The sequence below is a fragment of the Pomacea canaliculata genome, linkage group LG12 (genome assembly GCF_003073045.1).
Source record: "Pomacea canaliculata isolate SZHN2017 linkage group LG12, ASM307304v1, whole genome shotgun sequence".
Taxonomy (NCBI): Eukaryota; Metazoa; Mollusca; class Gastropoda; order Architaenioglossa; family Ampullariidae; genus Pomacea; species Pomacea canaliculata.
Genome location: NC_037601.1, coordinates 7,586,971 through 7,599,263, shown reverse-complemented (window position 1 = coordinate 7,599,263; position 12,293 = coordinate 7,586,971). Strand labels below are relative to the sequence as shown.

The 12,293-nt window shown below is 40.0% G+C and overlaps 2 protein-coding genes across 5 annotated transcripts; one reads left to right on the top strand and one right to left on the bottom strand.

Annotated features, from left to right (window-relative positions):
* The first annotated feature begins 1,847 nt into the window (after positions 1-1,847).
* Positions 1,848-5,329, top strand: LOC112577143. Its single transcript, XM_025260115.1, has 3 exons — positions 1,848-1,972; positions 2,138-3,516; positions 4,167-5,329. The coding sequence occupies exons 2-3, from the start codon at positions 2,150-2,152 to the stop codon at positions 4,372-4,374; spliced, it is 1,575 nt and encodes a 524-aa protein (XP_025115900.1). The 5' UTR covers positions 1,848-1,972; positions 2,138-2,149; the 3' UTR covers positions 4,375-5,329.
* Positions 5,330-5,462: 133 nt separating this feature from the next.
* Positions 5,463-11,539, bottom strand: LOC112577144 (dehydrogenase/reductase SDR family member 4-like). Of its 4 annotated transcripts, none has more exons than XM_025260118.1 (10): positions 11,360-11,539; positions 10,622-10,761; positions 10,086-10,263; positions 9,421-9,498; positions 9,115-9,138; positions 8,714-8,784; positions 7,481-7,532; positions 6,716-6,850; positions 6,514-6,569; positions 5,463-5,765 (listed from the first exon to the last, which is right to left on the bottom strand). In XM_025260118.1, exons 2-10 carry the CDS (start codon positions 10,753-10,755, stop codon positions 5,651-5,653), a joined length of 843 nt encoding a protein of 280 aa, XP_025115903.1. In that variant the 5' UTR covers positions 10,756-10,761; positions 11,360-11,539; the 3' UTR covers positions 5,463-5,650. The 4 variants fall into 4 exon arrangements, with proteins under 4 accessions (XP_025115903.1, XP_025115902.1, XP_025115901.1 ...); XM_025260117.1 differs by lacking the exon at positions 7,481-7,532 and adding an exon at positions 8,200-8,251 and having other exon boundaries at positions 10,622-10,758; XM_025260116.1 differs by lacking the exon at positions 7,481-7,532 and adding an exon at positions 8,200-8,251 and having other exon boundaries at positions 11,360-11,538.
* Between the last annotated feature and the right edge of the window lie 754 nt (positions 11,540-12,293).

Below are 12,293 nucleotides of genomic sequence, written 5' to 3'. Positions count from 1 at the left end.
GAGGTCGAGCTCTTTCATGGCGTACTTGTACATCCACAATTTTCAAAACTTCTAATAGCATTTGCTGTTGTCTATGAGTTGATTTCTTAAGTCGATTGATTACAGTCAAAGGTTACTGTCAATCAGACAATCGGTATCACATTGAGTAGTTTCTGAATGGATGATTGCTTTGAGACAATGACTGCCATGAATTTATTTACTGTATTTTCTCGGGGAGGAAATTCCAGTTCTTTAATAAATACCAAAAATTTCATCCTCTGCTTGACCGTGTTTCGACAATCGAATAAATAGTCAAATCAGAGGAATGTAGTGTTTGTGAAAAACATTTCTGGAAGATACAAGGGTATCAAAGATGTACCAGTCTAAATGACTATAAATAGCCTTGCTCTTCATAGCTCTCTTGTAACATAGGGCCATGATGACATGCTCTTGGTGATCGACAAGCATACCCAGAGAAGACATTCATGCTTGTGTCCGGCTGTACGAGCGTAATTAATTTCAGCTTATCATGTTAGAACGAGGTGAGTATCAGCAACTAGACTGTCTTCTTGTATTGATGGTCGAGCTGTTAAAATGTGTCATTGGTACAGCACATCAATTATTCGCTCAAAAAATGAGTTTGGTGAATACAGAAATTATATTTGCGCGTGCGTGAGTGCGTGCTTGGGTGTGTATGCGCGCGCGCAACTTCGACATTTCTTTAGAGTAACACACACGCACGCAGAGAGAGGAAGAATGAAAAGAAAGAGGAAAAACAAAACACCTGAAATCCTTCTGAAGTCTTTACAAAAGAATAATGAAAGTGGTACTGAGGTCATCATCAATTTCTGAAAGACTAATTTTATCAAACATCGACTATGTCTTGCATGACAAATGCAATTAACAGCTTAAGCACCAAGCTAAAGGTCCCTGCAGCAGAGGATATCGGCCAAATTAAAACTGTGACTGGTACCATGCAACTAATCAAAGCTAATGCACTAAGCCTTTAGCGCGGTAGCCACTTGGCTCGTGTACAAAGGAAGCCTAAACCCAACCCGGACCGTTGGTACAGAAAGTCTAATTACTTTACGCTGCTCGCTTTGCCACCTCGACCCAAAACAAGTACCCGTCACCTCCCACCCGCCAGCCCCTTCCTGGTTTTCAGTTGCTGCTTCGGCCGCCAGTCAAAAGAACGCGAATGCCCCCCGAGCGCTCGTCGGTACAACCCTGCCCTGGGACAAAGCCCTGATGACGTCACCGGAAGTCGCCCGCTAGCGCCGTGCATTAGCTAATGCACTCGTTCTCATCGAAGGTCCTCTTGTTTGTCCCGCTGTCGCTGCCTTCTTCGGTGATCTTGAAACAATCTAGACTGGCGAGGACACGTGGAAGGATGGAATGAAGAGGGGATGAGAAAATTCAAACGATTTGAGAGAGGATTAGGAAACATATTATAAAAGCTTTTTTTTTTAAGAGAGGGGATTAAAATGTGCAAAAATTTAAGGTATCTTGAGCATAACATATCCTTACAAACATGACATTTGGCAGACGATACGGCATTAATCGCTTGTTAATTCATTTCTTACTTTTGTGGCTTTTTCTAAAAACACAAGGAGATGCGACTTTGAGAGTAGGTTGTACAGAGATTACGGTTGCCAGATATGGAACTAAAGGGGAGGGGGATGATGGGAGAACGAAGACGGGGTATACGCATCATTGGTTTCAACACACGGACATTAACCTGTACATCCCGCCCTCACACACCAACTCAGCCCCTTCTCTCCCAAGCAAGTTAAGTCCGTGTCAGCAAGGGGTTAACATTAAGACAGCAAAAGAGGGCGTGTGGGTCTTAACCTCCGATATCACGAGCAGACAACTGGCGGAAAAAGGAAGTGGCGGACATCCTTGACAACTGGCAACCAGAGGCGTTTGCAACATCGGAGACAGGTTTTATAGCATTTCATTCGACTTATTGCAGCTCTGGAGAAAACAACATGTGAGCCCGCCCTTCTTAATGTTTCCGTTTTATGGAATTGCAGCATGTCTATGCAGCATTATTTTAGTTCCTTTATTTTCTAGTAAAGAAAGAGTGTGGAGCAGAACAGTTTTTATTTTTAAATGATGCAAAGCTAAGAGCTGGTCTGATTTACTTTAATTCCAGTTGCACTGTAAGATGGCGTCTCATAGCAACTTCAGCGAAATGTTATCTCCATCGCCTCTGCAGCCTGTTTATTGGACAACTCTGACAAAACACGATGCTCAGGTCATCTTGACTACTGCTTGGACCACCGGATCTTGGTCGGATAACCATACCCGAGAGTCACAGAACGCACAAGATCACCTGAGAAAGTTGAGCGATGCCGTTGCCTTTGATCTGCTGCCTACCTTCGTCTTCATTGCATTTCTGGTGCTGCTGGGAATACCTGGCAACCTCGTAGTCTTTTTGGTCTACCTGAAGCGCTTCAAGCCCAGCTCCACCCGTGTCTACGTGCTGGTCATGTGCGGCGCGGACCTGGTCATCAATGCCTTGGGTTTACCCACCTGTGTCCTGTTCTTGCGCCACCTGTACGACTTCCCCAACCCCGAACTGTGCCGCCTCATCTTCGTGTGCGCGCGGTTTCCTGGCTCCGTGTCGGCATGGCTTCTCAGTTTTGTGGCAGTGGACCGCCATCAACGCATCTGCTCACCCTTCCGTAAACCCCAAAGCGAGGCGACAGCTCGACATCTAGCTCTGTTGTCCATCTTTCTCGGTTCGGCATTGACCTTTCCTTTCGTTTCTTTGTATGGAACGACCTCTGTGTCCGTGGAGGGGCTCTCCATCCCTGGCAGCAGATGCGGCATACAAGACTTATATCTGAAATCCACTTACCGCACTCTCGAGAGCATCGTTTTTGCCATCTGCGCTGTCATCAGCCTTGGAATCATCGTCGCCGCTTACGTGTTGATCGGCTGCAAGCTGTATGGCCACGCCCACCAAAGGAAATTCTCTGATGCTCATGAGAAAAGGAAGAAAGGTGGAACCCCTAGACACGAGACGGACTGCCAGGCTTCAGTGGAGCTGGAAGCGGACAATGCCATCGATGTTCAGACACCCGACTCCCTCAACTACTCCAGCGACGCGTGTGAGAGCGACACGGAGAGCGAGTCAGGACCGCACGTGGGCGCATCACGTGGTTCGAAGCGTAATGGTCATGTGACTTTAGACGCAATGCAGCGGTCCATCGTCCTGAAGTCTGTGAAAAGTGAAGGAAACGGTTTGTCAAGAACTAGAATGGCAGCTTCTCCCCTGAATGCAAGGCGGGCGATTCCCGATGACACCCGCGGGAGCAAAGGACAGCATGGGACGCTCTCGCAGCCGGGAAAATTGACAAACGCCCATGTGTCTTTTTCGCTCAAAACGAGGCTGTTTCAAACTGACTCCTCCAGCTCGAGGCTGACTTTCTCCAGCACTACCTCGTGGAGGTGTTCGCGGACGACTCTGATGCTGTTTGTCGTCACTGTGGTTTACCTGTTCAGCGTCCTTCCTTACACCGTTCTGTCGTAAGTTTCCAGGTGTAGCCGCTAGCTTTGTAAATGCGTCCAAAATGTAAATGTAGTCGTGTAACTTCTCAGTTACTGGGGAGTAACTAAGTATTTGTTCTTTGACCAGCTTGTGAGGGCGGTGCCCATTTCCCTAAAAGCCTTTTCTTCCTCAGCCCTCCACATGGTCAGGTACCTATTTAACAGCTGGGTTTAACTCTTTAATACCCAGGTATTAAACATGTACAAAGTGATTCGAACAAAATGAATGCATCCACTGAGATTTATAAGTCTTAGCTTTAACCTGCGTGCCGAGCTTGGACATCGGTCCTCTAAAAATTTGGTTTTTCTTAATGTGTTCAAACATTGTGTAAGGTTGTGTTCTTCAGATTTTACTTGAAGTTTTTCTGTTCTGTTGTTTATTTTGGTTTTGTTTTGCGTTTGCCCCCTTTGGTTTTTGTGGGTTAATTCATTAATCATTTCTGTTTTAAATGGTACGGAGTTTTCTGAGTGAGAGTTATTATATTTCTTTTTTCATGTAGTTAAGTCGTTTTTAATTGGGTAAAGAGGAGCCAAACCAGACTGTGCTGGATGGTTGGTTGTCCTATTTGCGTCTCACGTTGTATAAAATACGAAAATTATAATTAACATTCTATTTTTATGTTCGACAGCTTTCTGGGGGAAGGTCGCTTAACTGTCTGCGTTAACCTGACCTATTGGCCGAGAAACATTTGCCAGACTTCCATGATGCTTTTCGCTCTCAACAGCTCCATCAACCCTTTCATCTACAGCTTCTGCAACCCGCGCTTTCGTCAGCAATGCCATCGCCTTTTTACCAAAGGTAGAGACCAACGCCACCCGGTGAACCGACATGGGTGACGATAGCATGATTTGCCGTCACATGATCTGCCGCAGATTGCAGGTATTAACTCTTTACAGCTCGGAGAGATTTTCTAATCCACAGAGTGAATTCGCTGGGTTTTCGACTATACGTGTCCCATGAAGCAGTAAAAAGTTAAATCATCATAAGAATCTCCGAGGAGGAAGCGTGGCCGAGAGGATAAAGCGCGCAAGATTGTTCATTGTTGCCATCTCCATCTCGATGGTTTCTTCCGCTTCTCCTGATTGACCATCGTGCATTAGTGCCTTTCCAGTCGAGGCAATTTAATCCGTGTGTGTGGTACAGATAGAAAAGGAGGGGTGAGCAGACAAAAAAATCGTGTTTTAGCCACCATGTCCACGTGAATCCCTAACTTTTCGCTTGCGCGGGCACCTCTGCTCGCACGAACTCATTGTTGTCAGATTGAGAGCTAGACGAAGGCTTTTGCTTTCAGGTTGAATTTGTGTTTCACTCCACGAATATAAAAAGGCAGAAACGATAAATTCTGCTTTGTGTTGGAAGTTATCAATCCAACTGTTCTGCACCCAGTAACAGGAAACAGTGAAAGGATGAGTGGTACCACACTGTGGGGTTTAAATATTTTGTGTAGACAACAAAAGTTTAAAAATGAAAAGTGGGGGGGGGGATGTGGGCCGGTTTATTGATAATGATACACACTAGTGAAGCTTCTATGGCTAAATACACTAAGACTATAAAAGAAAGGCGATCATGACCATCAAATGACCTCAGCCTTCACTTCTGGTTAGGCAGCAATCATAAACAGGATAAGAAATGTTTAGAAAGACTGAGAATTATTGTTGTAGCATGATAACAGAGCATTAGAATGGGTCAAATAATGATGCAGGGTATTCAAGTGTTCAAACGAACGAATGACTATTTTTTGCACGTGTTGTACAAGACACCATTGCTGTAAATAATAATTGGATTTGTGAAGCTCATCCTCATGTTGGATATGAGCTGAATGTGCTGCACATGACTACAAAAGAACTGACAAATAACCATTCAGTAAACATACAGAGTCAGCAAGCAGATACCACCAGGACAAATAAGCTGCATGAATACAGAATTGAGCAGTAGACAGAACAGTTCTCTTGATTATTCAATGCATGTTATAAAAGATTTAGAGTACTTAGCATACAAGTTGATATTTAAAATTATATCCATGCTCTCAGTTATCAGTTACTTGCAACACAATTAAACAAGATGAAAGTTCAGTCTATGAAGACATAAGGTTCTGTAGACTTGGGGCTGTCATTACAGTCTAGATGACATTCCTCCGGCTACAACAACAGTCTCGCCTGTGATGTACTTTGCTTCTTCTGATACCAGAAAGGAAACAACATTGCCGCAGTCTTCAGGTGTTCCAAATCTGGAAATGTGAGCAAGTGGATTCTCACACAGAGAATGGCAAATAACACTAACTTCATATTTTACAAAGAAACTGACCTAATAAGAAAGAAACAGAATGAAAATAAATGAGCTGCTCTACTTTGTGCACTACCTTTTAAATATCCCTAAAATGTCTTCCCAATTCACATTTCAATTCTTTGCTAGACTTCCTTTCTTCCTGCTCACTTTCAGCTCAATGATGAGCAGCTATAGTCAGCAAACCGCTTAGTTAGATCACATACTAGGTCCTTTACAGATGGGCCGAGAGGATCTCCTCCTGCTTTTTTGTAACTCCCACAGTTCAGAAGAACACTGAATCACCCCCATCACACAGTGTGATGGTAGAACACTATACTGAACTCATCATAACTATTTACAGAAAATTATTGAATCTGTATTTGTCCTAGTCTCCTATCAGTCTTGGTTGTTGTAACAGGTTAGTTTGCCTAGGTTAGCTGCATTTACTTTAAAGAGCTAAAAAAAAATCCTGTTTGTAACAGACAAGCAGCTATGCAAATGAGGAATATTTAGTTTTTCAGCTCAGTATTTCAGACTATGTAAAATGAGATACAAATCAAATTCTAGTTACCATAATAATGGGAGACAACTATAAATAGATGATCTGGTGATGCCAAGGATACAATTTACTTTGCATGTAATATTGTAATATCAGTGAAATAATCAGCAACAGCATGAAATCATAAGGTTTTTTTAATCGAGTTGCTAACCTTTGAAGTGGAATTTGTTGCAATGCTATCTCTGATGCCACATCATTCTTCCAAAGCTGAAATTTTAAAAAAATTTAAAAGATGTCACACTTTCTGAGAATAGCTCCTACATTTTTCACAAGTTCTAATAAGTAATGAATATTATATTATTAATAGAAAATTTCAAACGAGATCAATAGCTAACATTTACAAAACAACTTACTGCTTCACTGAAGCGTGTCTGAATGATGCCAGGTGCTATACAGTTAACACGTATGTTTCTTGCTGCCAGTTCTGGTGCTAAGGCCTTAGTCATCCCCAGTAGTGCTGTCTTGCTGATAGAGTAAGCTCCAATCAACTGAAAGATAATAAATTTAAGTGAACCTTAAGTCCTTCACATTCTCCTTCCTTCAGGATCTCTCTAAATAAACAACAAATTTAATGAATCTAAATTCTAACCAACTTTTGAAGTATGAATGCAAACTGAAAAGGCATATTCATGAAGATATAAGTGAGTACACCATCCCAGATTTATACATGTATGAACATGTTAACACAATAACTATTTATAGTCTCACAAATTTATCCTCTACTTCTTTGTTTGCAACAATGCAGAAAGTTATATATGCACACCACCCCATGCTATGTGTATATGCAAAGCATATCTACACATGAAGAGATAAAAAAAAATTAGTTCCAAAGAGGAATATACATAAAAGAAGCTAAGGAAACTTTTACATTCAACAGTATGTTGGGTGTTTTTTAAAGTATATCCCTTCAGTTTTGGACCAGTCTTCTAGATTTTCCCTACCTTCAAGATGCTCTGTTGTTCAACAGTTAGTTGTGGGTTTTATTAGACTTCCACTTTTTAATTATCTCATTTGCCTTTTTATAGCTAAAATAGTAATCTTGCAAGTGATCTGTGTATTACATTTCGGATTTGCCAAGAACTGCATATATATGTATTCACCAAAACTTAAAAACATACCCTGGAGAGGGTGTATCCAGCTGCACTTCCCACAAGTACAATGGCCCCGCCCCTGTAACACACCAACATAGAACCCCTATTGTGACCCAACAATCTCCCATTGATATCCAGTCCTACTGTGGACCTAGAAAATCCTTAGACCGTTGAAGTCTTCAGGAAGGTAGCCCTATATCCCAATATCAACACTCATTTAAGTCCCAAATGACTGAACGGTCCCTGAGACTCCTGTGGTTTGTGAGATTATTTGCAGGAAAAGCAATGTGCATTCATTTGACTTGCACAACTAATCCATGAATCCAGGACAGGAACAAAAACTGTGTACCAAGTGCACATGCACTAAGAAATGCATATTTTTAAGTTTTGGTGCAAAAGGTTTTTGGTGTAGTAGTAGTAATAATAATAAAGTACTTATATATTGCATTTCCTCATAGGGCAGCAAACTCAAAGAGCTTCAGAAAAAAGAATGGCACAAAATTGGAGAAATAAGATATGATGGTCATGTGGACTGAAAGGACAACAGATGCCCAAAGTCTGGTGCTGCTTTTTGACTGTTCAAGATGTCATATGTAAACAGTTCAGATCTGTATTCCATAAAAGCAGTGGTGTGTCAAAAAGTGTGCTGTATTGACTTCAGACTTCCTAATCACAGGAGAGACATACATGCTGCTCAAAAACACAGAAAACGAAAACCAAACGTCCATCAAAGCTTGGCTTCTTACCGAGAGAGGGTGGTAGCCCCCTATAGAAGACACAATGATAATAACACCTGCCCTGTCAAGATCAGCACAGCTGTAAGACTTTCACTGTAACAAGCTGTTAAGCTGTCTGCAAAAAGCTGTAAACCTTTCATTGCTTTCATTGTAAAAAGCAATAAACTCTCCATTATAAAATCTATATGAACAATGCTAGCAACAATGTACAAGTGCTTTCCTGTAGAGGAGACAACTGTAACTTTTGACAAAAGTAAAAAAATCAATGTACAACACTCTCTTATCCAAGAATATTGCAAAAAAGGCCGTGAGAGCAATGAACACTAAAGATATTTATAATCTGCTCAATGAATCAGCCTTACTTCTTGGAGTTATTTACTGAATGTCTCAAGAACATTTAAATGGTGATATACATCTTGTTTGATACAATCACTTTTCTTCTTTCTCTTCATTATATTTCTACATTTTAACTGGCTACTATTTTTTAATGATACAATGTAATCATGTAGTCATGTCTTCTCACCCTCTCTTTTCGATATGTGGTACAACCTCCTTGCATAAGAGAAATGTGGCTTTTACATTGGTATCAAATATCTGAAACAAATTTCAGCATTAGGTTGTGCATGAAAACTTTTCATGCCATATGCTAATTTGTTCATTCTGAAAAATAGTTCATTAGAAAAACTGCAAAACTTAAAAATTTTAGGTGTACACTTAAATACGCTGCAGTCTGTGTAATTTTATAGCTGAGGCTGGATATGATCTTACATCATGTGGTCAACTGTGTTAGCACAGCAGTGGCTATAATTATTAAAACCTAATTAATAAGAAATTATTTAATGTTCAAAGTTTCTCAATAGTTTTATTGAAAACTCCATCAGTTAGATCTTTCAAAGCAAAATTTATGAGAAAAAGCATAGTTACCTTGTCCCAAGCATCCTCTGAAGTCTGCAACAAAGTAAAATATATGATCAATTAGCAAAAATATTTAAAAATTGTTGGGTTAGCAGTCATTATGAGTAACTATACAATATTTTTATACTGGTGATAATCTATGTTATTACAAGCGATCTTTATAGCCAGTAACTGTATAATAATGAAAAAATAATAAAATAATTGCTTACAAAATAGTCTGTTTTAAGACCATAAATTTAAAGTATAAACCATATTCTGATTTACTCAGTCTGCACAACAAAATGACAATAAGCTTGCAACACAAAACCAACTTACATCTAAAAGAGAACCATATGCTGGATTTGCAGCTGCATTGGAAACCAGTATATCAATGCCACCAAACTGTTTTACTGTCTGTCATAAAGCATGAACGATGTTTTTAGATATGCTATAGGAAATAAAATGTAGTCTTTAATGAGGTTATCAACACATTATTAATTAAGGTGAAAACTATGCAGCTCATCAAAGGCAGGAGTGAGAAACTATTTTCTTTTTTCCTTACCAATCCTTTACAAAGCAATCTGTAGCAAACATTGTAAAAAGCTCTTTTAAAATCTGTGAGAATTATGGCCTCTCTACTATGGGACTTTGTTAAAGCAAAGTTTGTTGACAACAAAATGACTTAATGTGTGTTAGGAAGAAAACATCTATGTCAATCAGTCAGGGCAGACCAATACATTCTAGATGTGATGAACTTCAGAATACCATTTGAGTACAGTGCTTTCTTCTTATATCCACACCCTCTGGACTACAGATAAACATACTTATAACTTGAGCATGCTTATACACAAAGCTTGATATCCTAAAAGCCACAAGTCTAGGACCAGAGAGATGAAATGTATAAACTGAACACATTCATAGCTAAAACAATTCTTGAAGCTGGGGATGTAAGCCATCAGGTGAGTATGTCTTTTCCTATAGAAATCAAACTATTGTTATACCTCTTCAATCAGTTTAGCCCTGTCATCTTCTTTGCTCACATGGCACACAATCCCAGACACCTGTAAGTTCTGACTCCTCAAGCTCTGCAAAGCAGCATCAACATTCTTCTGTTTCCGACTGCTGATCATAACTTTGGCACCATCCTCAGCCAGCCTTCTGGCAATAGCCAGACCTATCCTAAAACAGGATATAGGCATCTAGTTTTTATTTGTATTTGTAAATTAAAATCAGTTCAGTCAGTTAGGCCTTTCGCCCCTCCTGGTGCATAGGCCATCGACTACAGTCCTCCAACGCCTCCTGTCCTGGGCTACCGTCACCAGCTGCCCCCATCCGAGTCCGTGTAAATTAAAATGCTTAGTGCAAAAGGTATTTACCAAGAAACTTTTTGTAATTATTTAATCTCTTATCTCAAATACTCTTAAAAAAAGACAATGTATTACACTTTACATTTTTGTTAATGTATACTTCATATTGCTATTAACATGTGGTAAAAGCATAGAAATGCCATAACAGCTGCTTTATAAAGGTTCCTCACCCCTCTGTGGATGCAGTGACTATGGCCACCTTGCCTGCCAGTCTCGGACTGCTCTTGCTTGAAGTCAGCCTGGTCTGGATCAGTGGCAACATTTCATTTGCACCTCTAAAGCCTTGGAACATCTGCCTCAACATTGTCTACTAAACAAATAATTCCTCTTCAAAATGAAGTCAACCTTCAAAATGGTAACATTCCAACTTCTGTACGTAGTTCTAATGATATCAACCTACTAATGAAACAGCTAGACTGGAGTCGGGTTTAAATAAAAACAATAACATGTACGTGCCATTTAATCTGTTTGTGTGTGTGTGTGAAAGAGAGAGAAATAGAGTTTTCCTAGTTTGGTGGGGGAGGAAAGAGCTAGTTGTTAAAGGTTGCGTTTTGAACTTTGGACTATGCAACTGTACACGATGATGGAAACTAATTTTTAATACTAAAAAGAAGGTTGAATAGGTAGTAACACATATAAATTTTGTATCTGATACTGCCAATAATCATCATGATATTAATCATCACACTCGTGATAAAACTAAAAAGAAAAAGACACCGCTTTGATCAAGCATATAGTCAAACCACTCTGTGACGTCTCTAAACGACAACAGAAGGAAACTAAAGTTTTAAAAAAAGATTGTTCAGTGTAACATAATTCCCAAGTGCGTTTAGCTTAAAAAATATTTTTAGCTGCAGCAACAAAACGAGTTACAGCGCTACAAACTTATAGGCTAGGATTTTACTCACCAAAATGCAGTCACAGAAGCAGTCGACGCTAAAGAAATTGTAGTTATCTTTAGTACGATCATGGCTTACTTCCCCTATCGCTCAAAGGCAGAAACACCGCTAAAGATTTCATCACTATATAGTATACCAGAGTGTTTATTATTGCTCAGTGTACAGTCTGTTATCGTTTACAGGCCCTTCCAACAGACTTACAAAGAAATGAAGTAGCAAGGCAAAAACTGTGATATTCAAGAAGGGAGGCAATTTCTTAGTCTTTCGAAAGCGACATAGTATCAGTTGTCTTCCCGAGACGCACGATACGACCACTGACTATTATCCCTATACCTAGTATCCTTGATACGACACAACAGTGACAACACTCACTTTGTTAAGTTTACTTAGCTTTTAATCCGATGACTATTGGAAACTAAATTGATCAATAATTAAAGAAAACATTCATATAAAGCAGATTGATTAAAGAAATTTAGGTATTGTATGACGGTCACCGGTCACTCCTCCCACAGCCTGAGTCAAATTGTCTCAACAATGTCCATTTCGTCCCAGGTTAGATCATTTCGTCCTAACACCGACTAGTCAAAGCGTCACGCTGTGGGGGATATGATTGGGGCGAAATGCTTTGACTATGATCTTATGCGAACACTATGGCGGAGTTGGAAGGCATTAAGTTAGAAAATTTTAGAAAATCAACCAGGTTTACTTTATTTGAGATTTATGGTAAATGCTGATGTGATGAGAGCTGATCACAGCATGCAATACAAGTTTATTTAGTCTCACAAGGTGCTACAGACACATTGATATGATTTCTGGCTTGAGATATTTTTATGTGAGATGTGATAACACTTTATCCCAGAGAGCAATTAAAGGCAGCTCTGTATATAAACACAAGACAATACAAGATATTCATATCTGATGCACTAAACAGACACTCATACAT